Source organism: Cloeon dipterum, chromosome X, assembly GCF_949628265.1.
Source record: "Cloeon dipterum chromosome X, ieCloDipt1.1, whole genome shotgun sequence".
NCBI classification, from domain to species: domain Eukaryota; kingdom Metazoa; phylum Arthropoda; class Insecta; order Ephemeroptera; family Baetidae; genus Cloeon; species Cloeon dipterum.
In genome coordinates this window covers 10,196,323-10,224,156 of record NC_088790.1, presented here as the reverse complement: position 1 = coordinate 10,224,156, position 27,834 = coordinate 10,196,323, and the positions used below count along the sequence as shown (strand labels likewise).

The 27,834-nt window shown below is 38.0% G+C and overlaps 4 protein-coding genes across 5 annotated transcripts; 3 read left to right on the top strand and 1 right to left on the bottom strand.

The window, feature by feature from the left end:
- Positions 1-10,167: 10,167 nt before the first annotated feature.
- Positions 10,168-17,919, top strand: LOC135946174 (uncharacterized). Its single transcript, XM_065494254.1, has 4 exons — positions 10,168-10,302; positions 14,126-14,221; positions 15,433-15,822; positions 17,205-17,919. The coding sequence occupies exons 2-4, from the start codon at positions 14,126-14,128 to the stop codon at positions 17,739-17,741; spliced, it is 1,023 nt and encodes a 340-aa protein (XP_065350326.1). The 5' UTR covers positions 10,168-10,302; the 3' UTR covers positions 17,742-17,919.
- Positions 17,890-21,723, bottom strand: LOC135946175 (leucine-rich melanocyte differentiation-associated protein-like). The gene is made up of 6 exons (XM_065494255.1): positions 21,538-21,723; positions 19,023-19,250; positions 18,822-18,961; positions 18,456-18,579; positions 18,290-18,383; positions 17,890-18,235 (listed from the first exon to the last, which is right to left on the bottom strand). The coding sequence occupies exons 1-6, from the start codon at positions 21,616-21,618 to the stop codon at positions 18,156-18,158; spliced, it is 747 nt and encodes a 248-aa protein (XP_065350327.1). The 5' UTR covers positions 21,619-21,723; the 3' UTR covers positions 17,890-18,155.
- Positions 21,724-22,053: 330 nt separating this feature from the next.
- peng (Pumilio and CPL domain-containing protein penguin) lies at positions 22,054-25,469 on the top strand. The gene is made up of 8 exons (XM_065494132.1): positions 22,054-22,349; positions 22,552-22,949; positions 23,008-23,213; positions 23,571-23,871; positions 24,534-24,834; positions 24,884-25,057; positions 25,112-25,214; positions 25,272-25,469. Exons 1-8 carry the CDS (start codon positions 22,175-22,177, stop codon positions 25,399-25,401), a joined length of 1,788 nt encoding a protein of 595 aa, XP_065350204.1. The 5' UTR covers positions 22,054-22,174; the 3' UTR covers positions 25,402-25,469.
- Positions 25,470-25,615: 146 nt separating this feature from the next.
- On the top strand, positions 25,616-27,682 carry LOC135946088 (uncharacterized). Of its 2 annotated transcripts, XM_065494133.1 has the most exons (10): positions 25,616-26,134; positions 26,185-26,224; positions 26,278-26,447; positions 26,501-26,618; positions 26,690-26,809; positions 26,936-26,997; positions 27,053-27,088; positions 27,139-27,354; positions 27,409-27,436; positions 27,500-27,682. In XM_065494133.1, exons 1-10 carry the CDS (start codon positions 26,078-26,080, stop codon positions 27,601-27,603), a joined length of 951 nt encoding a protein of 316 aa, XP_065350205.1. In that variant the 5' UTR covers positions 25,616-26,077; the 3' UTR covers positions 27,604-27,682. The 2 variants fall into 2 exon arrangements, with proteins under 2 accessions (XP_065350205.1, XP_065350206.1); XM_065494134.1 differs by lacking the exon at positions 26,690-26,809.
- The last annotated feature ends 152 nt before the right edge of the window (positions 27,683-27,834 follow it).

The window sequence follows — 27,834 nt, the reverse complement described above, 5'->3', positions numbered from 1 at the left end:
ATTATCAATTCACTGTAATTTTTTGGAGGAAAAATTCAATCTACTTGCATTAACCACCGTACACACCAACAAATTATCTGGCCTAGTCTAGGTTTTGGAATGGCAAAAAGGATTTATCTGCATTTGATATTTTTTCAAGCCTGCACAGAGAAATTATTCTTTTATATGACTGAACTAAACGTGCAATGCAGCACTTGCATAGTAAAGTGGAGCTTGGTTTTAATCGAAGTAAAAATTCAAAGACAAACTTGAAGAGAATAATAAATCCAATAAGCAAACTTGGCGTACAATTTTCCCGCAGCAACAAGAGGAAAGTTAGCCACATAATCCCGAGCATTGTCTCAGTTCTGCAGAGACGAAAAACAGTGGCAAGTGTGCCACAGATCGTGCAAAAGGGAATACATGAGATATACGCTTAAGGTGCGATGCAAAACTTTCGCAATGCTTCGGTATACTTTGTTGATGGTAACCGGCCCGTGTGCGTCTGGTGAATTATTCACGCGTACGCCGCTTTTGTTTTTCCACGCCTGCACGCTTTCAGCAAACGAACGGTGCGGCCTTGAGTCGACTTTTCCCCTTTTTCCACCTGCTGCCACGCTTGTCAGCGCGAGTTCGCTGGAGCTGCTTAAATTCTTAATGAAAGTGAGGCAGCCAGTATGGAAGGAGACAATGAGGGAATCACTCCAGTTTATGCCAGTTGCCTTCGTCAGCAGAAAAGGAAATTGGGAAAAATATATTCGACAAAAAGCAGGGAAAGTGTTTGCCAGGGTTTATTTTTGTTTCGCTCGCTTTCTTTGGCTTCCACTGTATTTGAAAAGCAGCAACGGACGTTGTAGCTTTTGAAAGATGACGCCTTCATTGAATTCAGGTTCGCAGCCACGAAACAGGGAAATGGTTGAGCGAACAGTAAAAACAGATAAAATTCTTTTAGGGTCTTTGAAAGTGGCGTGGTAATATGAATCCCTTGTTGCCACACTTGTTTGAAAGTCTTTGAGAATTAAGTTAAAGCCAAAATTTAGAAAGAATTTAAAACGAATAGAAATTTTTAAATAAAGCGCGTTTAATGTTCTTTCCTATGATGAGCACTATTTCCTTACTAGACCCTGTGATTGTTTCAAAACGAAGTGCTACACCGTCATAATGCACACACCACCACACGGCAATGAATCACTTTGAGGGCAATCGAGAGCAACCACGGAAACATTTTTAGGTCATGAGAAAATTCGAAGAAACTGGCAAAATCTGGAATTTTGTTATTGTTTGTTATTTTCTCCTCCTTTATTGATTGCACTTTGGAAAGTCTACTATCGCTCACTGAAGCCTGCAAATTTCTTACAATTTCCTTGTTAATTGCATAAATCCAATTTTATAGAAATTTTGAATATTATGGAATTCTTGGAGCTCACCCACAATCAGCTGCACATATTATGTGGGCAGCAAAAATGATGCAAGCATTCAGAGTAGCAATATCATTGCACATAGTCGGCATGCAAACGACCAAACATGTGCACCGAGTGCACCCTTGCGCGATATGAACCGTAATTGCAAAATGCGTCTGATTGGCCACCGCACAGTGTGATCTTGCAGCCGAGCGTGGCCATAAATCAGAGTGGCAGCGGTTCCCAGATAAGTGTTTCCCATCGCGATATACGTGCGCTTCGCCGCAATGCTAAATAACGCGTGTAATTGGTGGGTGGCTGCAACGTTTCATTGCCGCTTGTCGCCATTCAACGGACAGTGCAACACAGGGTTGCTATAAAAAATACCTTTTTGCAATTTTAATCTCTCTAATAGCAGCTAAAAACTGCACGATGTAGCCCTACAGAGGGGTATCTGAGGTAATAACACACTTTTATATATTATTTAAAAGGCACTTACAATTATTAAACAAAAAGGAAAAAGGCACAACTGTTCACGTACATTTCTATGTTAGACTTGAAAAAAATCCATGGTGGAGACTGGAGACTCATTCCATTGTTTGAGAAGTTTTTTGTCATGAGAACGAGAAAAGGTTGTTTTTGTAATATAACTCGGATGAATTCAATTTAAGTTCTAGCGGCACTGAATAGAGCAATATATTAGCTATGTCTCTCAATAGCTTTCCATCGAGTCAATTAATATCTTAAGAATGAAAAAATTAGTTCCCGAATGATTAAAATTGGCTGCTAGGTAAAAAAATGAGGCCAATTAGAAGCGCTGAAATAAAATAATCCTTTTTGTGGTTCATTCCAATTTTAATATGCTGCTAATTTCAGCTTTACAAATAACAAATGAGTTGAAGCGAGTTAATTGCTATTAATGTTACTTATTAATGCCGTATTTCTCCCAAGTGTGATTTTTATTTATTTTATATTACTTTGTGCTGCATTGGATAGATATTTTTGCTTCAGACCAATTTTGCTTTTATTTGACTTGGTTGAGCTCACAATTAGATGTAACTGCTGCCTTATTCTTGCAATTCATGATGTTTCGTTCGCATGTCGTCTTTCGTGGGTTCCAACGCTCGATCGGAGGGCTGGGTGCGATTTGCTTTATCTGTTTCTCGCGTCTCGCCTGCTGCCGCGCGCGTGATCACGCTTCATTCACTTATCGGAAATGAGCTGGCTCCGTTTCAATTAATCTGCCAGGGGGCGCGTGCCCTCGCGCAGCTCGAAAGGAAAGTCTGCTCGATCACTCGGAAATGAGGTCTGATCCGCAATTTGTATCGACCTGATGAGCGTCGACGTGGTACTTACGCCTTGAGTATATAAGTACTTCTTTTTCCCATTCGCAGTTCACCGAGTTTTCATTCACGAACCGACGAGGTAGAAATAACGACTAAGCAACAATTAAAACAAGTCACTGAGTAAAAGAATCGTAATTAAAGCATCACCTATTAAAGTTATACATATGTGCTCGCTCTTGTTAATTTGAAAAAATATTAATTAATTATCTTAATAAATGATAAGACTGCATTTTTATGGCATCACGAAGGGAAAGGGAAGCTAATTGCGAGACACAAATTTTCATGCTCTTGATGAAAAAAATACAAAAATAAAAATTTGATTTAATTGAATTTAAAATAACTCTAAGGGTTCGACGTTTTACTTTCATTATGCGCAAAAGCTGTTTATTTTCCCGTATAACCTGCTCAACTAGTTTCGGCAGTTGATTGCAGCACTAATTCACGAGCTTAAATGGAACATGATTTCCATACATCAAAATGTATTCAAAAGCAACTTATTAATATAAACGCTGATGTAGAGTTAACGAAAACAGAAATGTGTTAAAAACTCTAATTGCAACTAATTCTGGCTCATGCAACAATTTGATTAGGTCATAAATAAAAAGCTCGTTTATTATACACCGAGGGAGCTGCATATAATTTCAACGTCGAAAAATTATGATTTTTATGATGACCTTGTGTGCTTCTGCCTTCATTGGCATCTTAATAAAGGCCTTAACAATCTTGATTCGCACTCGTTCGGGTTCTCCAAGAAAATTTCGGGAAGTAAATCAACTATCTTAATTCTCTTCGCTGCGTACATGTAATTAATTTAATTAATATTTAACCCTCTATAATAAATACTTGTAACTTCTCTTAAATGAAAGTTGAACTCATCAAAGAATGTGCAATGGAAACAAAGCAACCGGGCGTACTTATGAAATCAAACATGGTGAAGGATGAAGTGTATAAATATAAATTACATAAATTGCACTTCCAAGTATTTGAATTTACCGGGTGTCCTATCGTAAACGCACGTTGATATAGACAATGGAGAGAAATTCAATAGATTCATTAATAACGTTTTCCATCAAAGAGAACCAACCAGAACTCATTTTGCAGCTACCGCAGAGCATATGGAAGAGAAAAAAACCGATGTATTACACTCGAATGCAATACAGGCACAATGGTGAGCAACCTAAAAAAGGGAAAAATGTCAGCATTATGCCTCTTTACTGTGGACAGCGCACACTCGATGTGAAACTCTCGTCATCTATTATTAAATCGAATCCAGTGGCAAAAAGGTGGCGCAAAAAGCCGGTGGAGAGCGCGCCACTTTGCTCCTCACTCTGCACTTTTTGCAAACGACACTACAAAGGGAGAGCGAGCAGCCTGTGTGTGTATAGTTTGGCTTGAATGCCCATGTCCGCGCGCACTTTACTTCCTTCGCTCTTTACGTGCCCAGAGACCAGAGACACACGCCGCACTCAAGATTCGAATTCGTGGCCCAAGCGCAGAAGGGATGGTCTTCATCCTTTCGTACAATCCGAGAGTTTGCTGTCGATACGAGAAAGGCATCAAAGGTCCCGCCATGCGTATGCGGCACTCACAAAGAGCTTTTCTACAATTTTCTCTGGATTTTAGAGCAAGGGCACAGCAGCTTTGGCCTTGTAGGCAAGGGCCACGAACAAAATGTGGCAAGAAAAAATTTTAAGTTAATTTTTAAAGGACCAGATGCCAGCAAAAGTTTAGGTCCAGTTCCTCTTACTTGGAAATTAAAATAACATGGATCAGCAGGAGACCATTTATCCTCACATCCAAAAGAGATCAACAAAATACGAAGTTAAAGAGGATTAATACAGCAAAACCCTGGAAAATTCATATTGTCAATGCATAAACTATTTCCTATAAGGAATCAGTTTAAGCCAAAAATGAATTGAGGTGTAGCATTTTTTATTTTTTAGTAAAATAGTTTTAAATTGACAATAGCAATCCACTTAAAAAACAGAGCGATATTTAAATTTTGTTTAAAATTTTCCTCGTGTTTCATAAAAAAGTCTTGTCCTTGTTGTGGGAAATGTCACGTTTATTCATATATAACTGGATTCGGCTTCTACTGCACTGCACCCCTATCATCATCATACAAAAATGCATTTAAATCGAACGAATGGATATTTTATTTTACTTTTATTATCAGTATAATTTTTAATGGTAAAACTAAGATGAATTTTTTAACATGATTGGGGTCTGCAGGTGTATCCAAAAGTAGGTAGACTACTTGAATAAATTTGACCTCTCCTAGCAACGAGGACAAGTAAATTTTAAAATATCTTCACAATACCATCCTCAATTGAATTCTTCATCTCATTTTTCCTCTTAAAAACGAGATGTTTGACAGTTTGGAGAGTTCATTTATTTAAATTAAATTATCATCAAATGATATGTGAGAAAATTATAATTAGAAATTAGAAATGACAAGTCAAAGAACTTCTTCCCTTTTAATAATTATTTTATATAAAGTAACAAAAAACTGGTTTAAATTTGGAACTTCTGCACATTCATATGGGTCAAGAAGTATTTCATTGCCAGTTTGTTCAGCTTAAAATATTTTGGGATAATTTTGAACAGTTCAAAGTGATAGAGTATCCTGTTCAAACAATTCAGTGCTTGTTTTGTTTTGTGTTATGGATTGTGCAGTAAGGGAATGAAATGTTGGAAAATGTTGTCCACTTCATTGAAATTATTATACTTGTTCACCTGGCTTCTAACTAAAATCAGAATGAACATTTTACCCAATTTACCAAGCTCCATTGATATTGAATTCATCTAACAAAGCATTGAAAGCACATTTCATATTACAAATCAGCCCAAGGACGGCCGATCGTCGCGAGGGTAAAAACTCTTGTGCATTTATTACAGCGTGACAATATAATATCAAATCATTCGCAACGTTTCTTTTTCTATTTGAGTGATCGCTGGGGAGCGGTTCTGCAAATCGAATCACGGCTGCTCACGCCCCATATCCCTTCAGCAGACTCGGCTTGCATCCCCGCATGTCGACAGCGCTGAGCCAAGAAGAGGGTCGTTAATTATACGCCACCCTTGATGCCATCAAACCGGCTGACCGTTTTTGCCTGTGAACGTGTCACCTTTTCCGAGCGGTGTTTGTTTCGCCTTTCTTCCCTGTTTGACCCATAAAGCGCAGCTGCTCTCCAGACGGAGTCATTACTTATGCGGCTAATGGGGTGCGCTTCTTTATCATCCCCCACACGTCCATCCAAGCACACAAGCCTTTCTCCTTCTCGCTTTTCTCATTCACCGTCGATCGCCTCAAGTGCATCCTGGTTAATCTCTCAGATGTTGCGTCTCCTTCTCCTTGGAGAGCCAACCACGCTTATACAGTATGTGTGCTCTTTATTCACGATGATTACTGCTTCTTTTGTTTAAAGATGAATGCTTTGCGATGACTTCGTGAGATGACAAACAAGGAAAATGGGGGTTAGCATTTATGAGATCGCATGGAATTAACCGAATAAACCTTGAAGGATATGTATTGAAAGGGTTTTATTTTGTGTCAAAAATAGGAAAACGCTTTGCTTATTAGTTATTTTCTACCTAGGTACAAAAAGCATATTCGTTTGATTAGTACTTGGAATACCCGATGTGTGCCAATGCTTGAAACCATTCCTTGAGGATTGAGTTAAAAGCTCAAACGTACCAAGATAGCACAGTAAATGATTTTGCCAACTTTATAGAAATCTTGCACAGCACGAATTTATAGCATTAGCCTTTGGACTGATATCGTTGAGAGAATTCAAAATCAGCCATGAAATTATAAAGTCAATATCGTCAATATGCCCTTTTGTTTTGGAAAAATTTGGACAAAATTTAATTTTTAGTTTTTAAACCGTACACTAGGGTTCTCTTTTGAATATGAAGCATTTTAGAGTTTTGAGTTTTAAGGCTACTAATTCTTCAAACAATCAACCACTTGATGAAACCATACGATTAAAATTACAATTTTGATTGTTCCCCACTGTCAGAGATTTCTTGGACAAAATTAATTTATTGACGTTTTCGAAATGAACAGTCCCAGAGTGAAATTATTCAGAAAATATCCAAGTACGATTTTATTTCAATTGGATCGTATAAAAATTTAAAGGTTTTTCCATACGCGTCCACTTACCGCGCCAGAAGTTATTGGTAATCTTAATTACAACCATTAGCAATTCTCTTTGCACTGTAGCAACAACTGTAGCATGCGTTCATCACTCAAAGCTAGTGCATTCCTACTTCCGCAACAAATGTGATTTGAGCGCAGGCTGCAAGTTGAAATTACTCTGTTAATAATAGTTGTTTGGGATAGTTGAGCTTGTAATTACTTCCAACCTCGGAGCAATCAATTACAGAGAGCAAAGTTAATTTAATGTGTATGTGCTTGATTGCTGGCTTCAATTAAATTCAGATGATGCAGCTCGCATATAGAGCATTCGGAAAATCAGGGTGGTATTGGAAAGCAAATCAAGTGATCAGCTTACTGCTTTGAAACTATTTTGATTTCTGCTTTTCAATCAATTTCTCGGTGTTAAAGGGTCAAATGTGTGGTGTAATTTTTCTTGGGAATTTTGCATCTGGCATGCAAACAGAGCTTTCTCACCTTGTAAAGCAATATTTAAAAGCAATTGGAACTAAATCAACTCAATTTTAGCTATTATAAATTAAAAAATTTGTAAAGCCTTCAATGAAACTAGCCTTCATTGGAAATTTCTTCTTTCATTCCGAACAGTATTGTCTGTGCGTTGTTCGGAACACCTGGTAGCGAGGTGAGTGTATAGCAAATATTAATTCCCAGCTAGAGGAGACAACGGAATCTTAGATCCTGCACAAGTACCTCTTGTATCTGACAGTAAGTTGTGCCACCACCGCCGGTACGAAACGAATTTAACTCGGCAAGAGCCGACAAGAGTTGTTCATTATCAATGGAGCACGTCTGTTGGAGCAAAATGCTTTTCGGTTAAGCCCCATACCCAATATGTTCACATTTATGCAAAGACAAAAGGCAGTGAAAATTAAATTTTACTTTAGAAACTTGAAAAGAAGTTATTTGTTTTATATTGACATAAACAATGGAGCATTTCGATATGGTGAGAAGCGATGGACTACGTTTAAAAAATGTTTAGTATTTTACTTTGTCTAACTCTAAAATTTCTCTATGAAATTAATAAAATTGACAAGGTGGTTTCACTAATTATATGATGAATATATTTTACTTTTATCTTTAATGACTCTATTTCATTGACAAAACGTCGTCGACAAATCTTGGTCATTCCTATACTTTCACAGCTTTGATGCATCTTTTTATTTTTTAGAAATATGAACACTTTTTATTTCGTAAAGCATGGAGACCTCAATCAACATAAAAATTAAATCCTGAAGCAAAATAATAATTCAGTTCTATAAGTCGTAGATCAAGGTCACTGAAATCAAGTTTTCTAAATTATAAACATATATATCATTAAAAATATTAATTATTTGAATCATAAAAGCCATTTTAAAATGAATGACTTTGATGAATTGATTAGGCGGGATTGAAAAAATGCCATTTGTCGGTGTTTCCCATTCATTTGAACAGCAAATACATTTTTTCTTCGAGTGTATGCAAAACGTTATACCAATACCAGCCAAAACTCTGCTTCTATGCATCGGATTATAAAACGAGTACCATGTTAGACTTGTTTTGATCTCGTCTATTTAACTAATTGTAACTAAAAAGGTATATACCATCCTGCAACCGCATTCTCTCCCTACAACCCCATTTATAAATGTTAAATTTTAAAGAAAAATAAGTTAGCATTTTGTTGCAAAACTCATGTCACTTATCATCAGTTCGCTTCAGGGTCTAACATAACTGTCAAAGACACTTGTAGAGCAGAGAAGACAAGAGCGGGAAACACGTGAAACCATTCTGAGTGCACGGCACGCACACAACCTGGAAGAAAAGTGGGAGCCGCCTTGCCGGCACGCTCACTCTCGCTCACCCAGCCAGAAAAACAGGACTAGAAAAGTCTGTGGGCCGTTTTTCCGAGTGAGCGGCGCTGATTAGCACCATTTTCCTCGCAGCCAGGAATTCCAATTATATGTAGAACACATTCGCTTGATCGTGACGGCAGATAAAAATTCAATTCGATTCACACGAAGGAGGGAGCGAGCGGCCTCGTCACTCCACTAATGCCTCGTCGACGGGTATGCAACCTGCCGTTGCCTCGATGATAAATGTGGGAAAATGGCAGGGGTGGATAAAGCAGCGGCGGAGGCGAAAAAATTCTACCGACGGGCGCATGGCTCGATCTATACAGCTGTCTTTTACTCTAAAGATGATATAATCCAAGATGATAAAGACTTTTTTCATTTCGCTAAAAGACTTCTTTAAAATTAATTTCACTCTCAATTATTGTTTAATGCTATTCGTTGAAATAAAAGAAGAGCAGTCTTGTTTAATCATACAGACACAAAATCACTTGCAGAAAAAAGCTGTTCCAACGGCACGCAATTGGCCGCGCGGAGCCAATTTCTCAAGAGACTTGGCTTCCACGATGGGGCGGAGATCAATTTTACTCCTGGCTACGACGGAAGCTAATTAAAAAGGACCGAACCAGCGATCAGCCTGGGGCCGGCGGTTCTGCTCCCTAGAAACAAATCGTCTTTAGGCTTCCTGACCCGCTCACTTGGAAGATAAAAAATTGCTCCCGCTGCTACGTTTACAAAGCATCTCGTAGGTCAAAAAATTATTTTCTGCGAGTCTACGGGACTGAAAACCCTCGAAAATATATGTTTGTGATGTAATCACAATGTTATTATTTAATCAATCGCTATCGAGTGTAAATCAGTGCAACGTTAAACTTTAGATTAAGACAAAGTAAAATTTTATTTCTCTTAAATGTCCTAATTTGTCCTAATTTGTGCAAAAATACCTCATATTTGCTGGACTGGATTCGCCGAAACTGGTAGAGTTTAATTAAAGAAAAAAAAACTCTGAAATCAACGATTACGAAAATGAAGTCTTGTCCATGATATAGTTTTACTGTAAGTATTAAACAATCAGAATAGTTAAAAAATTACCCTTTTTCAAAATTTTGGTTTTTTTATTACTCACTGTAAGTAGTATTAAATGTTTGAACTTCTACAAATTGTGAGTGCAGACCATTTTATTAGGTCAAGTCAAATCTAAACGTTTTAAATACAATTAATTTGTTGGAAATTTCTTCATCTTCCATCGAACCTCCTAACCTATATTTGGAAAGATTCTTATGAGAGTATTAAAACTGATAAAGTGAGCAAATGAAAATAATCGGAGTGTCTTCATTTCATGATGGATTTCAAAATTGCATCGCTCTCTCTTTTGCACTTGATCTTGCGGGATATAATTACCATTGGCGAGTGCAGCGAGTGCGATTGACTTCTGAATCTTAGCGCGTACCAATCGGCGAAAAGTGGAGCGGCGCGGGTATTTCACGCACGCCAGACACAATCGGCGGCGAGGGAATCCTCACTCTGTCCTCGACCACGGTCACGAAGCCATCGCTTGGACATCAAGCACGGTGAGTTCCCATAATTCTAAAGCTACTCTAGCATTCATTAACCAGTTAAGAGAAGATTTAAAACGTTTATACGTAGTCTCGTTTGAAAATAACACTATAAATTTAATATTCACCAATTTATTGTTTTAAACCCGCCTTTACGAAATAATATCATGCATTATAAACCTTTATTATTGTCATAATTAGCAAAAGGATACGGTTTTCCTGTTGATTTTTGAGCGAGATTGACCCACTGTTGTTCTGACTGTCCTTCTCGGAAAGAGTAATGCTCCCAAGGTCGGTCAGTCTGGTTCAGCGGAGTGACCTGATGACCAGGAGTCGTCCTCGTCGCAGCGCTGCCGGCAAAAGTTATTCAAGCGACCGAATCGACAGACAAGCAATTTATAGCGGTGCATCACACACAAACACGCGCGCGCGCGCGCGCGATTCCAGCCGCAGAGTCTATTTTAATCAGGAAAAGCAGCTGCCGGTGCCGGGATATTGCATTACGCTCGCTCCAATTTGCATCCGATTTGAATTGCAACTCACTCGTTCCATACAATATCATCTGTTGGTGGGCGTAAATTGTTTTGCAAAAATTAAAACGCCCACTCGTGATAATAAGCTCGAAAAAAGTATAATCAGACTCTTATTACGCATACAGATGCCATTACGATATTGGAGACGACAGGTACTGATAAACTGTAAAAATTGCTAGTTTGTTAAATTTACGATTAGTAATACTCACTGCAATTTAAAAAATAGTAATAATGTTAATTAATATAATTTAGTAAAAATAAAATACACGTTCATATATTTTGGCGTTAAAAATTTTTTACTTAAAAATCTTTTTCTTTTATACTATATATATACTATACTATATATATATATATATATATATATATATATATATATATATATATATAAATTAAAGTTTATTAATTTATTTTGATAGATTTGTTTCTTATTTATTCAAATATTTTTTAGCATTTTTATATTTTTTAATAAATTGTATTTACTCTTTTTACAAATAAGATGCCGCTCTTCAGGTAGGGAACTGACTCAAATTTTTGAATTCGATGATGTATAATTCATATAAATCGTTTTTTATGCAAAATATTTGCTAAAGCAGATTTTACAAGAGAAAAATAAATTTGAATTGGATTTTCTATATTAAAATTGAACGGTAACTTTTTGTTAGTTATCTGTTATTGCTGGAGCAGCACTATAATTATTGTGAGTCACAAGTCTTTAGATCAATCAGAATTCCTGTGAAGGCAAGAATCAATTTTAAAAACCCTACTGAACTGAGGGAAGTAATTATTTTAATTCAATGAATATCTCACAACGAACGAGAAAAGCTTCTAGTATTTAGCTATTTAATTAAACCCACAATATTGTAGAATTCGAGCAAACATGCCAAAGCTTTGTTTGCAGTGTGAGTGTGGTTTCGTGCATTTGATGTGTGGTTTAGCCAACTGGAGTGAGTCTCATAGTGTCCAGCACTCGCATCTATGATATTTAATGTATTTTGCTTTTGAAATGATGGTATGTTATGCAGTCATCTCTGCACTTGGCAAACACAGAGCGAACTGTGTTTGAGGCTGCTGCAACGTCGTGGTTATAGCAATCACACATGATGCTAACATGGAAATAAATTGTGGACTGAGGCTGTATTTTGTAAATAGCAGCAATAACATGAGCTGTGTGAATCAATAAACAGAATAACGAGAGCCGCCGGGAGAAAATAAATTGCACATTTTCATTGCAAAAGAAATTTCCATATTCTGACATTTGATTGTTCGCAAATTTTTGAAACATTCCTAACTAATCAAAATGTGAAAAATTATTCAGAAAAAAAGTGTCAAGACTGATTGGTGCATCTTTAAAATAAGTGTTTGTCACTCTTAGCTGTTCTATCACGCTTTCTTGTCTCTAGCTTCGCCATGAAACCAATTTTCTGAGTGAGACCAGCGACAGCAGCATCAACTTCACGAGGCGGATTACTAAACTTTTTGATCTCGATTTGACGTTTTCCTCAGTGCGAGCCGCGTTGAAAAGAGCACAAATCGATAAACAAGCCCGGCTGCTTCCACTGACACAAAAGTGCATTTCCGAGAAGCTGGTGACCGGGATTTCTCTCGAATTAGAGAAAAGACACGGCGGCAAACTGACCGAACCAGTCGCAAACGCGCGCGTCGAGGAGGATGCGCTGCGCTCTCGTCAACCGGCCGCAGCTCTCTGCGTGCCGCGGAGATTTGCAATTAGAAACGTGTTCGATATCAAATTGCCACTACACAAGATTCTAGTGTATGCTGATTCGGTTTAATGACCAAATTAACTGATTTTCAAGCTCCACTTGTACCACTCTTCTCAATAACTGTGATTATCGTGCGGAATTCTGATATTTATATGCATATTTATAATGAGGTCGATCTCAATCGGCAGAGAATGTCACGCACGGCAAGCACAACACTTCATATTATTTTATACCCGATTGATGTGAGTGGCTTTGTCAATTGAGCCAGAACTAAATATTGATTTTCGGTTCGGCTCCAGTGCTTGTTCTATATAAATGGAAGTCAAGTAGAGGAATTGATTTGACCCAGGATAAAATGATAAAATTCATACAAGCTTCAAGTTTATATAATAAATTGGGATTTAAAAAAATAGTACTAGCAATGGCGTAAAAGGCTTTCAAAATCTATCCCAGAATGTCGGTATATCAGCATAGAACTTTAGAACTGTGATATTTATACTATACGATATATATATAGGCTTTTTTATTCGCTTTCTGTCATTGTGGGACATACAAATGAGCACAAATCATGCAATGTTAAGCCATGGAAAATTGTCTCTAACAGTAAAACCACCAAAACCGTCGTAAATGCGTATAAAACAGTCAAATGCCGTCAAAAATAGGCTTTAAATTCATAAGAAAGGGGCATATTTGTGCACTTTTTATATTCTATACCTAATCAAGCCTAGATTTCAATGTTTTTATTAAAGTCACATTATTTATGTCCACCCTATCAATTTTTCAAAGCCATGAAATCGAATCGGAATGTTAATAGTAAGCCATTTTCTTGGACTATTGTACCCTTCTATGTAAGTTCTGACAATCTCTTAGATAGCTTGTGCATCATTAACATTTTTAAACAATGCTATGAGGCACAATCTAGCTTTTCAACGCATATCAAGAGCAATTTTATATTAAACTCTTTTATCATGGTATTATTAGGGTAAAGCGCGCAAAGTAATTTCCTTCCATTATTCTTTCATTTGAAGCAGTGATAATAAGAAATCTCAACTGCAAAGAGCAACACTTGTACGTGATTAAATAGAAACTTTGAAGTTTCTCAACGATTTCCTCTGGAGACCTTACACATTTTATATATTATTTAACTTGACTCTTCAATCTCGTCGATATGTACGAGTGCTTTTCTCTATGTGATCGGTCTGAAGAGAATAAAATTTGCAGCACTGGCGTAAATACAGAGCGCGGTGGAGCAGCTCTTTGATTAGTTCCGGTCGGGGATTTGCAGCTTTAGCGAGCACCACGGGAATTCATTTGCATATTTGATTGAATTAATATTTAATAATGCGACGGAGAGCGGATTAAACTCACACACACAGCGGCAAATTTGAATTTATCCCGCTGGCATTTGTAGCAGTTTTATAACCCTGCCCGGCAGGTCGTTTTAAATCAGCAAATTGACGCGTCGCCGGTCGTTAATCTCGCCATAATCAAATAAAACTGTCGAAAAATGGGGCAGCTTGCATTGACGTTCGGCACGGCTGTCAGCTTGAATCTTTATTAAACTGTTACGATTTTTTGTTGCAGATGAGGAGCGTATATTTGATCGTTTTGCTAGCGATCCACGGCGTGCACCATGCATCAGCAACCTTCAACTTTCCATCGTTCGACGGAGCTCAGCCGGTGAGTTGAATTTGCATTTCGACGAATATGAATGAATCGGCAATGCGATTAACCAGTACAGGCAACACGAATTTACGTAAAAAGCGCGTGTTAAAAATTGGATTCGCAAATGTATGCTTTGCAGCTTTTGCTTTAAAGGGAAGGGTCCATTAGAAAAATTTGATGCTATTGCATATTTTAGTACTGTGGACGAGGGTTGAAAAAGCCGCCACTGTTAAAATCGCGGAAACGTGATTTTAGCTTGCAAAACGTGTCACAAACAGTGTCAAATTCCGTGCGAAGTGGCACTCTGATTTATCTCGCGCAGTTTGTTGAATAAATGCCACTTTTCAACTTCACCGAATCAGCAAAAAATATAAAATAAACTTTTACACTGCTGGGTACCAGGTCGATATGATAAATTTACATTCTTTTAGATGAAAATATTTAAAGACGGGAGGTCTAGAGTTTAAATTAATTTTTTTAGAGATCCCTAATCTCAGAAGATCAATCTATTTTGAAGAAAATTTTGCTGTGTAAAAATGTCACGGCGGTCGGAGGACAAAATTGGCATAGATGAAGAAAACGAAATTTACACCAGAAATCAGTCTTTACTACTCAATTTCGTCATTAACTTTTTAGACAAAATGTTCAATTTTTACGGGTTTTACAGGATTTTCATGTCTAGCAAATATTGTCAACTTCAAATCTCGGGGTACTAATTATCAGAATTGTAAAAAGTGGACACCGTTAGTTCAATCTCGACATTCCCTGACCATCTCCACTCCTTCCAACCCTCTGATACAATTTTAATAGGAAAATTTATTTCTAAGAATGATTTCTCAAGGCTTAAAATATTTTATGCTATCCAAAACTCACTCTAAATTACCTTCCCATACCATATCTCTTAATTAAAACAGCATGCATTTAAATTAAATTAAAAATATTAAAAAATTCCAGAGTTAAAAAAGTTTTTAATGTTTTCAAGGGAGTTGTAAAACAGCAATTGGGGGTGGAGGGTGATCAACCTATTCTCCCTTCATATCTAATCAGGTGAGGTCAAGACGAGTCTAACGGTGCGTAGTTTTGGCGATTGTAATTCGTCAGATTTGGAGTTGACAATATTTAATATTTATTTATTGAAAAGAAAAATAAACAATATCCTAAATACTGGAAATAATACGACATTTGTGTGTTTTTCTACTAATTTAGATTCTGCCAATATGTTCCAGTTAATGAGCGCGTTGGGCAGCATGCAGCAGTATTTATTTGGGGGCGGAGGGGGGCCGGGCAGGGTGGTGAAGAGCGCGGCGAGCGAGCCAGCGTTCGCGACCGCCACCGTTGGCTACGGCACCATCCTGAAGAACCCGACGCCCATGGTGAAGGGGTCGCCGTACGGGCCGCCAAGAGCCCCTCTGCGTCGGCCATCGCGCCCATTTCCGCGCCCACCCAGCAATAAGTATCCGCCCTTCAAGGGGGGCTACTACCCCAAGTTCAAGCCGCTCGGCTCGTACGAGAAAGTGAAGCCAGCGGTGGTGGAATACAAGCAACCCTCAGGCGGAAAGGAACACCACCCTGCGCCCCACAAGCAATTCCAGCCGTATGATTACACCAGGAGCCAAGTGAGTTGCGCGTCATTTTGTATGGAAAAATGTGAATGCAGCGAGTTTGAATGAAACTCTGATTGCGCGACAACTCTATTTTGAAGCAAGAGTCATACATTGTTTGCGAAGTTACGATTCTAGCTAAAAAATGGGCAGTTGAACGATCAATACAAACGCCCATTGCAATCAGTTTCTAAACAAGGCAATTTTTCATGCAATATACGCCATCATTTTGCTTGACACACAATGAAAATCAAAACAAAAAGCTAGACTTATACTCTCATTAAACAAATACTATACACCTACATCACTTCCAGGCATTTCAGTTGCAGAATTTGCAAATGGTTGTCAAAAAAATATTTATAAATAAATAAATACAATCCCAGAGAGGGCTTAGTTGGTTTTGCGTCAGTCATGAGAGGAATTAATTTACTCAAGTATTATTGCAGTTTTTAGAAAAAAGTTGCATTTTTTAATCGGCGTGTCTAACCTGCTGAAAGTTATTCTTCTTATAGCTGTGAATTTTGACAGTTTTTTTCGCAAAATAGTCAAATAATTTTAGACTGTTAAAAGGTATGTTTAACGCTTTTTGACACATCATTTCAGGCTAATTTGCAGTTTTTTTTATTTAAATGGCATTTCTCCAAAAGAATCTTACGTTTTTATCGGAAGTTCGGTAAAAGTTTTACTTTTATAACGAAAATTCGCACCGATTGCGCAAACTAATAATGATATTAAATTAGGTTGATAATTATTATATTTATTCCAAAGGGAAATATTGTATCAAAAAAGACTTGGTGTGATTTTTCTTTTTTTACATGAATGGTTATAATCAAAATTAAAAAATCATAAACTTTTTAACCTTTTATTTGGCTTTTTTATTGAAATATTTATTGCGTGAAATCGAAATGGACAAGAATGTAACTCAACTGAATATTTGCCTAAAATAAATAAAAATCGACAAATTGTCTAAAATAGCAGGGAAACCGACTTACGCATGAGAAAATAAATATAAATTTGATTAGAAAATTGATATTTATAATTTCGTGTTGGAAAATTCAGCCCAAATTAAAAACGCGGTCTGTCTTTTCCGGACTTTTTGAAGTACTTAGACGGCTCCTGAATTGTTTATATAGACGAGTTTCCATGGTTTTTGCCATTAAGACAATTATAGTGGCTCAAAATGACATGATTCATACTTAATTGTTCGTTCCTTGACAAGTGGGTGTTCATAAAAAAATTATTTCACAGCCCTATTTAAAACTTAATTTTTTTCCATGTCAGTTGTAAAAATATTTCCTGGTTCAATTGTGCGGCAAACATAGGTTAATTTAAGCATTAATAGGTGTCGGTAGTCAGTGTAAAGGATAAAAAGGTAAATTCCTCTCTAATTTTTACAGCATTCAGTGCACAACTCGTACACAGAGGCACCAGAGGAGGCGACCAAGAGCAACGCGGAGATCGTGCAGCAAAGTTTCCGGCCGCCGATCCACTTTTACCAGCAGCCGCATGTGGCTACCTCGCACCAGGTGTCAAACCTGAACGTCAAGGCGTCGGCCGCGCACCACCACCACTACCAACAGCAGCAGCAACAACACCACCAACAGCCGCAGCAGCAACATCAGCAGCCGCACCACCGCTCGGACAACGTGGTCGACTTTTCGCGACCAGACCCTGTCTTCACGGCGGCCACCATGGGCTCCGACTGGAAGCCGATCAGCTCGCCCGTCAGTAGAGTAACCGTGTCTGAGCGTAGGAGCGACCCTCTGATGCACAAGCAGGTGGAGCCGCCGCCGACGATTAAACGGCAGTACGAAGTGCACAGCATGCAGAAGCAGCACATCGTCGACCGGTCTGGACACGGCTTTGTCGACGACGATCCTTCGGAGGAGGTCGTCTCGGCCGTGGTTTTCGTCAAGAAAACCAACGACGATTGATCATAGAAGGAGAAACGAAAAAGCAGTACAAAGACGAGGCGAATCAAACACTTGCACTGCCCTTTGTATTCTGATTTCAAACGAGTTCCTGGCGATCGGAAATGGAATTCTTGGAAAGTTGGCTTTTCTGTCTCCAAAAAATTTGTGCACTATACAAGCAAATATTTTATTCACATTATTTCAAGACTGTTTCTCAAGCGGGAATACCACTGGTGCGAGTTTTAACATTTAATAAATGCTTGACACTAATGTTATGTTATGCCAAAAAATTGAATATTTATGTATTACGTTGAACATTGCAATGAATAGTTATTTAAGCAAAATACATTATCTTAATTGTTTGCGTGACACGTGTGAAACGATCGAACAGTTCATTTGAAGGAGAGCAGTTAAGAGTTCTCACTTGCATAAAAATCACAAATCTTGATTCTTGATAAATCTGTTTCCTTCCGAATTTTTGCCCGTGTACCGAAACCGGCACTTGCCGTAGGCACCTGAAATCGCAGAAGAATAATATAAACAAATACTTTAATTGGTATTTTCGTCACCTTGGTGGTCGCCTGCCGTTCTCCTTGTAGATGGGAGCGGCGTGTAAGTACTATTCATGTCTGGCAACGCCAATGGACCATCGTTTGCAAAGGACTGCAGGCGGAGAACATAAATAAGTAAACATGAGCCACTTCCATAACAATTTTAAGGTACGACGATACTTACAAACTTTTGGGGCTTGATTATTTTCATGTACTGCCCCCGCCGTTGAGCCTCGGCTTTTTCTGCAGATGATACTGGTGTGGAGTCGAGAAATTGCAAGGTAGGCAAACAGTATATAACGTAAAACCTGAACAGAAGCATCGGCACTTTAAAGATTAGCATAAAGGCAAAATTACTAATCCAAATATAAATTACATTTGCTTTTTATCTAAATTCGCGAACTCGGGAAATTGAGACTTCAATAAGTGGAAAAACACGAAACAGAAATGATTTAAAAACGAACCTAAATTTCCAATCAGAGAGTTTTAAATTACTGCGGTTAGTTGATTCGGCGTGATAACGCTACAAAAATAACAAGAGCAATCTAACCTGTATCTCCTGTAGTCCTCCTCGTCCTTTTCCGCGTCTGAGAGCTGATTGGGACAAGCGACATTTCCCAGCAAGCTGAGATGTCGCAGGGAGGCAGTGTTGTTGGCGATTTTCCTCAGCAACAGCTCCAAATCACCAATCTGCACAGAATTATCGAACATCAGAAACAGTCAAGCCATCATCCCGCCGGCAATATTCGACCTTGTTTTTGTTGAGTGACAGCGTGTGCAATTCTGGCAGGTACGGCAGGTGCATGGCGTCGGTCAGCAAGTTGTTGTCCAAAATCAGGGTTTGCAGAATTGGAAACCGTTCCAACCCTTTTAGTGTCGTGAGACAGTTGTAGCTCAGGTCGAGGCTCTGCACCCGGCAGCCGTACAACTGCGCAAGGGTGGGTGGTATTCTCTGGCACTCCTGGCCTACGTAGCTCAACTGAGATGATAAAACAATCAACGAAACTTTATCAACAACGAAAAAAGTTTCCAAAACAATATGAATATTTTTACACACATATTGTTTGCGGTGAGCAACTTGTGCTGTGTGCAACCTTTAATGCATGTGTGTTAGGAACGCCGCCTAAATTTCACCCCGCAGTTACAGATGAGTGCGTTTCACGTAATAACTGCTATCAAGGAGGCATTGCATTTTAATATACAGTGGAATTTCTTTTAAATTAGCCCAGAAAAGCTTAACGTGGGACGAGGGCTGCGAAATTTTGACCAAGATTTCAACCATCGATGGAAAATCAAATATATCGGCTTTTTAATAACATCTAAAATAATGATATTGTTGCATGAAAAATGTAATTAAAGTTAGTTGAATTTAAAAAAGGTAAAAATTCATCCTAAACAATCAGGCGTAAGCTAAACAACGTCAAGCATACTGTCAAAACGTCCCAATACGGCAAAAAATTCAATAACCTTCTGACAATGAGATAATAGGTCCTACTTTTTGTGTGCACGTGCAAAAGAGACAAATAAAAATAATCATTCGCAAAAAGCCGTAAAAAAATCACCGTTTGATTTTTTACTAAACATAATATTTCCTTTGATCGCTGAAAAATGTACTAGCTCTATTAGTAGTATTAAATATGACCGTTGGTGCTTTCGGTGCTTTCCAAGAAAAATGTATTGACACGAAAAATGCGATATAACGATCAAATATAATTTTAATGGCATGTCTGGCATTTTGGTTGGTCGAGAAAAATCAATACCAAGCTTAAAATGAAACAAAAAGTCTATAATGGCTTTTGATTGGCTTTTCTAAATTTTAAGTGTTCACGATTTCCAACATCACACATATTAGCGGAAAAATATTTCGATTTGAATTTTAGGTTGCAGCCCCACCTCTGACCAACTGGTCCTGGACGTGACGAACGTGGTGCAGCAGAGCTGCGAGATGCTGCTAAGCTTGCTCCTCGGCTTGCGAGGACACTTCCTAGTCAGTCTGTAGGTGATCGCGTAGCAGTCGAATTGCTGCGAGCAGTTCTTACCGCAGAGCAAACTCATTTCGCGCCGACCACGGAATGAAATGAATTCGAATGTATATCATGAGGTGCTTCCCCGCGGCAAAGAGCACACACAAAAGCAGAGCACGAAAATGTCAACAACTGCTGCAAATGGGAATCCGTGTAAATGAGCTGCTTGAAAACGAGACGCAACGCGAAATACGTGTGTCGGCCGGCTGGCCGTTTCCCTTTTAGTAATTATTCCGCAAGGTCAGTTCCGTCACGGAAAACAGACGCGTAATAATTGAATAACTTGTCGCCAAATTTGATTAAGGAGAGCGGCGTAACTCTATTAATTTGGAACATCTGGGTTCATTCACCGCCAACAGGGCCTTGAGGGTTAATCAATTGAGCCATCTTACTTAGAATCCCTTGTTCAACTAAAATCGAGGCATTTCCAAAAAAGAAAATCCACTTTAAACTTATTAATGAGTAATTCTCACGATGGTTAGTCTAATTTTGATTCTTAGGGCATTCGAATTAAATAAAAATTTAAGTAAACTTAATGTCAAGATTGTGTGCAATATATCCATTAATAATAGTGCAGTTCATAAAACTTTGAAAATGTGCAACAATTTTAATTGGTTGGTTTAATTTAATAATAATTAACTTAGTTGTTTCAAGTAAGGAGGAAGTATATTATACAAATTTTAAATCAATTGACATGGGTAAAGTTATTAAAAAAATCGAATTATTTCCAGCAAAAATATCGCCAAATGAATACTTGCAAAAGTGTTGATATTTTTTCGAATCAAATAAGTGAGCACTTTTAAGACATAATTTTTTTTAAAAAAATAAGCGAGAAAATAAAAGTTATATGTGTGTACTAGTTATTTAATTATTATATTTAGAACTATTTATTCTCCCATTAATTAATTAGTTAGAATTACTAAAACGCCTGCAGAGATATTAATTTTAATATGAGCTCTGGGCATTATTATTTCGGTATAGGAAAAGGGTCGGAGTGTTAACATATAGCAGTAATTATTTTATCAATTTTGATTAGGTTAATAACTCCCGACAGCATTTTCTCTTGTATTAATTTAGCCGATGCCGTCCACAGACTTCGCAACATAGAATGTCGTCACACCATTATTACAAAAAAATAAAGACTCCACAATAGGCTTCCCGACACGCACATTACGTATGCAAATGAACAGGTCGCGTAACAATATGGAAAAAGAGAAGTAGAAAAATAAATTAATGCATTACGCTGCTGCCAGTGAAGTTGATGGCACTCGTATTGATGAAATTGTGGGCCAAGTCGATGACTGTTTCGTCCTCTTCCAACATTATGTCGAGGAAAATATTTTTCGAATTAAAGCCAGAAAACTCCCGAACGATCTTTCTAGTTAACAACCCTCACATCTCTTGATCTGTGCTTTCTCTTGTTGTTTGTGTGCATCATCCGACAACCAAGTCACGTGCCACACAGGTGTTCGCTGTGTAGGTAGCACTTAATGAGGTTTAAATTAGTATTTTTGTAATCTTCCATCTTGAATGACAGAAACTATGAAATAACAAAATCAGAGTCACTTTAATATCCCTCAAATTACGCAATCCATGAAACCTGAACTAGAACCAGCATTCCCCAATTTTTCCCCCGCGCCATTCTCAACTCCCTATCCAACACCCCAGGGGTTCAGCGATAGCAGCGCCACACGTAGCAAAACAAAATCGTCCTAACCCTAACAAAGCACGGCACGGGCACACGGCACGCCTCATTAATATCTCAGTCAACTTCTACCGTCCACGTGCTTTTTGTTTACAACCAGACTTAGTTTTCATTGGAAATTCGATCATTTCCATTTAAAGTTGACCCAAATTTGCTGAAGGTAGCTAGCCAGAAATGCAAAAATCTAAGAAGCTTCTTCAAAAGGAGGAGGCGGCAGTGACCGAAGAAAAGGAGGAATGTGAAATGGACGATCAGGAAAACGAGCCGGAGGACGAGGACTCGGAAGACGAGGAAGAAAACAATGCAGAAGGCGAGCCCCCAGCGAAGAAGGGCAAGACTGCTAAGAAATGTTAGAAATTTTTCATCACGTTCCAAAACAATTCATGATTTTTTGAATAAAATGCCCAAAATGCGAGATTTCATGAGTGCAAACTTTAAAAAAATCCGTTCGGGTTGAACAAAAATATATTTATGTATATAACTTAAATTTTGTTCAATGATTAATTTCTGGAACATAATCAGTTATTTGAATTCAATTGATATAATTGTAGCCCCTGAAAAGAGCGAAAAGGAGGAAAAACCATTGTCCGAGAACGACCTGCTGAAGAAGAAGATCCTGAAGCTAGGAGAAATAATTCGTAGGACAAAATGCCCCAAATTCACTCAGATCGAGAAGCTGGAGGAGCTGAAAGCCATCTTGAAGGGCAACTACGCAAAATACGTGTACAACCACGCCGTCAGCCGAGTGATAGAGTGGATGATTAAATTGGCCGCTGAAGACTTGACCACCGCCATCAATCAGGAGCTGAAAGGCACCCTGAAGAATATGGCCAGGCAGAAGTACTCAAAACACGTTGTCGTGTGCCTCATCACCAAGGCTGACAAACAGACCTTTGAGGCCATTCTTAAGGAGCTGTCCGAGGATATCATCAAATTAATGCTGCTCGGAGTGAGTCTTAAAAGAGGAGAATTGTTTTGACACTATTTCTTTGTTGCTTTAATTTCAGACTTCCAACTCGGTCGTGACAGAATTGTACAAAAAGGCGTCCAAGGAGCAGAAGCAATCTCTGAAACACAGCTTTTATGGGAAAAGTTTCAAAACGTTCAGGTCAAAGAATATTCTGAACCTGAAGGACGTCGGCACTCTCAGTCAGACTGAAAAGGACAGCATATTTAATGAGATCCATGACAATCTCACCAAAGTGATTGAAAAGTAGGTTAAAAGTTAAAAAATTAATTTTTTCAAAATTTCAAAATTAATATCCAAAAGGGGGCTGCATATTTAAAGAAATTGATTGCATTTAAAGAAATTTTCTTTAATTTTGCTGCCTTTCCGAAACAGTTTCTGAAATAATCGTTGTGGTTTTGCAGGGCAGCTATTTCTTTTTTAATATTAGCTTTTCTGTAATTTGAAACTGCTGCATCTTAAATTTCCACTCATTTCTTATTTTTGCTAAGTTAGTGAAATAATAAATCTCAAGAGTATTTGGATGTGGGAATTTATGAGGGATAGTTGCACTGCTGATACAGGGTTAAATTATTGTATATCTAAATCCACTCGTCCTCTTAGGAGCACCATGAAATCTGAGCTGATTGTTGAAATTCTTCGGGAGTACCTGGAGGTGATGGAGGTAGGCAACGCGAAGCACACAGCGCTGGTGACAGTACTGCAGTCCAACTTCGTGGAGCTCGAGCAGTACAAAGAAGGCGCCTGGCTGGCCACACACTGTCTTTGGCACTCAAGCGCCAAGGAGAGGAAGCAGATCATGAAACTGGTTAAGGCCAAGCCTAGCCTCGCTACCAGCGTTGTCGGCTATGCAATACTAGTTGCCATGATGGACTGCATTGACGACACCACGCTCCTCAACAAGGTAAGATCCTTATAAATTTCTTGTAATCATCAGGGTTGAAAAACCTGGCACGTTAAAAAACGCAAAGAAAACTATCAATTTCAAGTGATTTCTTCCAGTCAATCTTTTATATTTTCAATAATCGTTTTGTTATTCCCTTGAGATTTTCACGAGATTTTTAAAGGTTAAATAAATTATGTGGGGTGGTGCAAAATGTTAGGTTAGAGTAGAGTTAACACTTCACAAAAACTTCAATATAAATGTTTAAAAAACATTAATTCCTTTTGCCCGAAAATTAGGTAAATATTAACTGTTGTAGAAGATTTTTGAACCCCAAAAGGATAACAGTGCAGTTCTGAAAACTAGTGGAAGAGGATTTGAGAGAGTCAAATCGTAATTTTCATAAACTTTTAACATTAATCCAACAACCAATTAGTTGCAAAAACAAGAGTAAAAAGTATTTGTCCGGCAATTTTTAATTTATAAAAATAAACCAACTATAGTCAGACAGCTTTCTGTTGAAGAGTGAAGTCTCCATCAATTTTTCAAACATCAAAATAGTTTAAATGGGATAAATCATTTATGTAAACTAAAAGACATTTTGTGAATTTTCATCGTGAATTTTTATCTTATTACCAAATTAATTTTTTAATTCCATCGTTTATTTGAATCTATACTTTAAGATTGTTTTGCAACCACTGTTGGAAGACTGTGAAAACCTGTGTGGTAACATGTACGGAGTGAAAGTCCTGTCCTTCGCAATCAAGCCTCGCTCGACACTATTTCTGCATCCGGAACAGATCAAGTTCTTGCAGGAAGGAGAGTCTAACCCGCACAGCAAAAAGGATCCAGCCCTGAGGCAAAAGGAAATCAAGGGCTTTGCTGTTCCTCTGGTTGCCAGCAAGATTTTGGACAACTTTTCAGCCTGGATACAGAACGCTCACAGATTTTTGTTCATTAAAGCGCTTGTCGACGAAACTGATTGTAGGGAAAGTTTACTTCTTAAAGCGTCACATCTTATTTCCGTCTTCAGTTCCAGAAGTGATCAAATTGCTTGAGTTGTTCACTTCACTCCTGACACAACCTGACTACAAAGAAACCACCGAACACAAAGGCACCTCCTCTGAATTGCTTTTGATTGAAGTTCCATTTGCTCAGAAGTTGGCAATGCACCTCATCAAGGAAGACAAGAGGAAATACGCTGCTGGTAATTTCCGCAATTTTAATTTAATCTTGAGTTCTAAGCTCTCATTCTATCCAGACTCAAGCTACAAGCCTATCTTCTGCGAAATGCTAGTTTCCAAAATTAAGGAAACACCTGAGTTCTGGCTAGACAGCAACAGAGGAATTCTCACTTTTCTTTGGTAAGGCTATAAACTTTGGGTAAAATCATAGAAAAATTGACGCGATTCGCATTTCAGCATGCTGGAAACTGAAATTCCATCTGTGACTTCTAAGGTGCAGAAAATTTTGAAACCTCACGTTTTAATGGTCCAGAGTATGACAGACACCAGTAAGAGTGCTGAAGCTTTGTTAAAACTACTAGCTTAATAAGCAAACAATGAATGTAATTATGATATGATTTCCAATAAACACGAAATGATGTAATTAACAGAGAATTTGAATTTCATTTTCAATTCCACCCTCAAAGAATTTTAGTTGATTTTGGTGATTAAGTCAAACCTTCAGTCGTTGTTATTGACGATTTTCTATCACTACAGGGAAAGTTTCACGGGTTTTAAAAATGTATACGACGCTTTGAATAAAAGAGAAATTTAGAGAAGCGAAATTAGAAAATTCTGAATTTAAAGGATTACTATAGTCTTTAATTTCGCCTCATTTTGTTGCATTTTGTAATTTGAGCGCGATGCTGATAGATACAGTCTTAAATATATTAACTATGACTTATTTTGGAGAAATAAAACGAAATGAATGGTTCATATTTGATTTACAACCAGGACAGAAAGTCCAAAGATTCCCTGACTTCATAGCCACCGAAAATTACACGGTTTTGTGTTAAAACACATGATGCACGGGGTAAAACCACCCTGCCTACTGATACACAAAAAACAATTTCAAAGTAAATCCATTTTGGCAATCCCTGATATTATGATGAATTAGTTGATTTTTTACTAAAAAGGATGTGCTGGCTGGAACCAAGGCCGTGAACGCCATAGTGTGTTGGTGCATTTCCAGCCGTAAGTCGGCACGGTGAAGCAGAGCAAAAATGAGGCAAGTGTGGCTTATGGCCTTTTTAGGGCTTGTGACTGGTGCAGCTGGACAAGTGAGACTTAGAAATAATTATTTCAGACACTACCACACAAATTATTTTAGTTCAATCCCGACAGTTTCGTTGGCCGGCTGGTTGTTTCTGGTGAGTTCCGAGAGCTTTATATTTGTTATCAACTTGAATACTGTCGTGTGCAGCTATTAAACACACCGTGCAAAAGCGGAGCTTGCCAGAAATCATGGGAATGGTGTCGGGCATCGCTGGAAACGTGCCGAGCCTTGCAATTCTCGGGCCAAACGGAGGAATCAACCTTCCAGAGATTTTGAATACGGTCTTGCCGGTTTTCGGAGAAGCCTCAGATGGAGTGGTCTGAATTGTAAAATTTTGAAATGAAGTTTAAAAAACCTCATGCAATTTTAGAGGTGTTGTAAAATTATACAAGTACCAGACGTGTTTATGGAGAATCTAGTGACGTGCATCATTGAGCCGGCAAATGCGATGGGGCAGAATATTTCAGCAAGAAAATCTCAGGGCTTAGGTAGAGCAGCATTTTTAATAATTCTGTTCAGTGTGGTAAAACAAACGTGAGTAAATGATGAAAATTTCCAGAGGAAAATTGCCAAATTATACACAGGGAAAGGGAAGATTATTTTCACAATGATTCAGTTGAAAAGTTTTGCCAAGCGCCGAAAAAGTCGGAGATGCATGTTAATTTGAAATGGAAAAAAAGTAAACCTTCGCTATTCGCTCTTAGAAACACGGCAAAATTACCGTGCAATATAAACTAGATCTTGATTGGTTTAAAAAACAGGCTTTGAAAAAATTTCTCTTTTTAGTGTTAATTTTAATTTACAGCAAGCATGATTCACCCACCTGTTAGTTTCAAGGAACTATCTACTTTGATGCAGTCAGAATTGGTTAACCATAATCTTAAATTTTAAAAGCACAATAAAATAATATTTAAAATCTTAGTGTGCGATGAAATGCACCTTCCAGAAGGAAAATAAGGTTTGATTTAGATAAGAGTTTTAGAATAGACAAAAACAATTTTAATACAGCTAGGCAACGATGGCTTGCCGAACAAGGAACTTATGTTGGATAATGTTAACGCGGCCTTCAAGCCTGAAGCAGTAGAGACGGTGAAACTAGCAATCGAGGCTTGCGACAAAGAAATGCGCATCTCGCAAAAATCGCTCGAGCAGGAAATGTCTGAAGAGGACAAGTGCTGGGCTTCAAATGCCATGGTCGGCTGCTTAGTTGAAAAATTCCACGAGGTTAATTGTATGATGAGTTTCGTAAAAGGAATTATACTGATTTTGTTTTTACAGCACTGTCCACCAGAATCCAGGATCGCAGGCGAGACTTGAACGATGCAATATTTAATACGCAATTTTTAATTAACTGTTTTTAAATTTACAGGCAGCCAGTGTCTCGGTAATTTGGGCTCAAAGTTCTGGGGTGACTTGCCAAGAAAGCTGAAGACAATTATTAACGACTTTAAAGGAAATTTGATGAAGAAATAATGCAGTTTTACTTTAATTTGGTTACTGTTACTGTTCACCAAATTTTTGGTTGGTACCAAAAATATATTAAAAATTATAGAATTTAAAAAATGTTTTATTTGCTTTTTTAAAATCCTAATTTTTTTATACTGTTCTAAAAGGATTTTAAAGTGGAGTGATATACAGGGCAAATATTACTTGAATTGTTTGATGCAACGATAAGCAGTTGATCGATAAACAATTTGTTCTGCA

Excerpts from the sequence above, each read along its gene's own strand:
- LOC135946088 (XM_065494133.1), top strand. The coding sequence starts at position 26,078 with ATGAGGCAAGTGTGGCTTATGGCCTTTTTAGGGCTTGTGACTGGTGCA. Across the intron at positions 26,135-26,184 it reads TGACTGGTGCAGCTGGACAA|TTCAATCCCGACAGTTTCGT; the intron begins GTGAGACTTAGA and ends AAATTATTTTAG. Across the intron at positions 27,355-27,408 it reads TAGTTGAAAAATTCCACGAG|CACTGTCCACCAGAATCCAG; the intron begins GTTAATTGTATG and ends TTGTTTTTACAG.
- peng (XM_065494132.1), top strand. The coding sequence starts at position 22,175 with ATGCAAAAATCTAAGAAGCTTCTTCAAAAGGAGGAGGCGGCAGTGACC. Across the intron at positions 22,950-23,007 it reads TCAAATTAATGCTGCTCGGA|ACTTCCAACTCGGTCGTGAC; the intron begins GTGAGTCTTAAA and ends CTTTAATTTCAG. Across the intron at positions 24,835-24,883 it reads GCTTGTCGACGAAACTGATT|TTCCAGAAGTGATCAAATTG; the intron begins GTAGGGAAAGTT and ends TTCCGTCTTCAG.
- LOC135946174 (XM_065494254.1), top strand. The coding sequence starts at position 14,126 with ATGAGGAGCGTATATTTGATCGTTTTGCTAGCGATCCACGGCGTGCAC. Across the intron at positions 14,222-15,432 it reads CGTTCGACGGAGCTCAGCCG|TTAATGAGCGCGTTGGGCAG; the intron begins GTGAGTTGAATT and ends AATATGTTCCAG. Across the intron at positions 15,823-17,204 it reads ATGATTACACCAGGAGCCAA|CATTCAGTGCACAACTCGTA; the intron begins GTGAGTTGCGCG and ends TAATTTTTACAG.
- LOC135946175 (XM_065494255.1), bottom strand. The coding sequence starts at position 21,618 with ATGTTGGAAGAGGACGAAACAGTCATCGACTTGGCCCACAATTTCATC. Across the intron at positions 19,251-21,537 it reads TCAACTTCACTGGCAGCAGC|TTGAGCTACGTAGGCCAGGA; the intron begins GTAATGCATTAA and ends TTATCATCTCAG. Across the intron at positions 18,236-18,289 it reads AACGGCAGGCGACCACCAAG|GTGCCTACGGCAAGTGCCGG; the intron begins GTGACGAAAATA and ends CTGCGATTTCAG.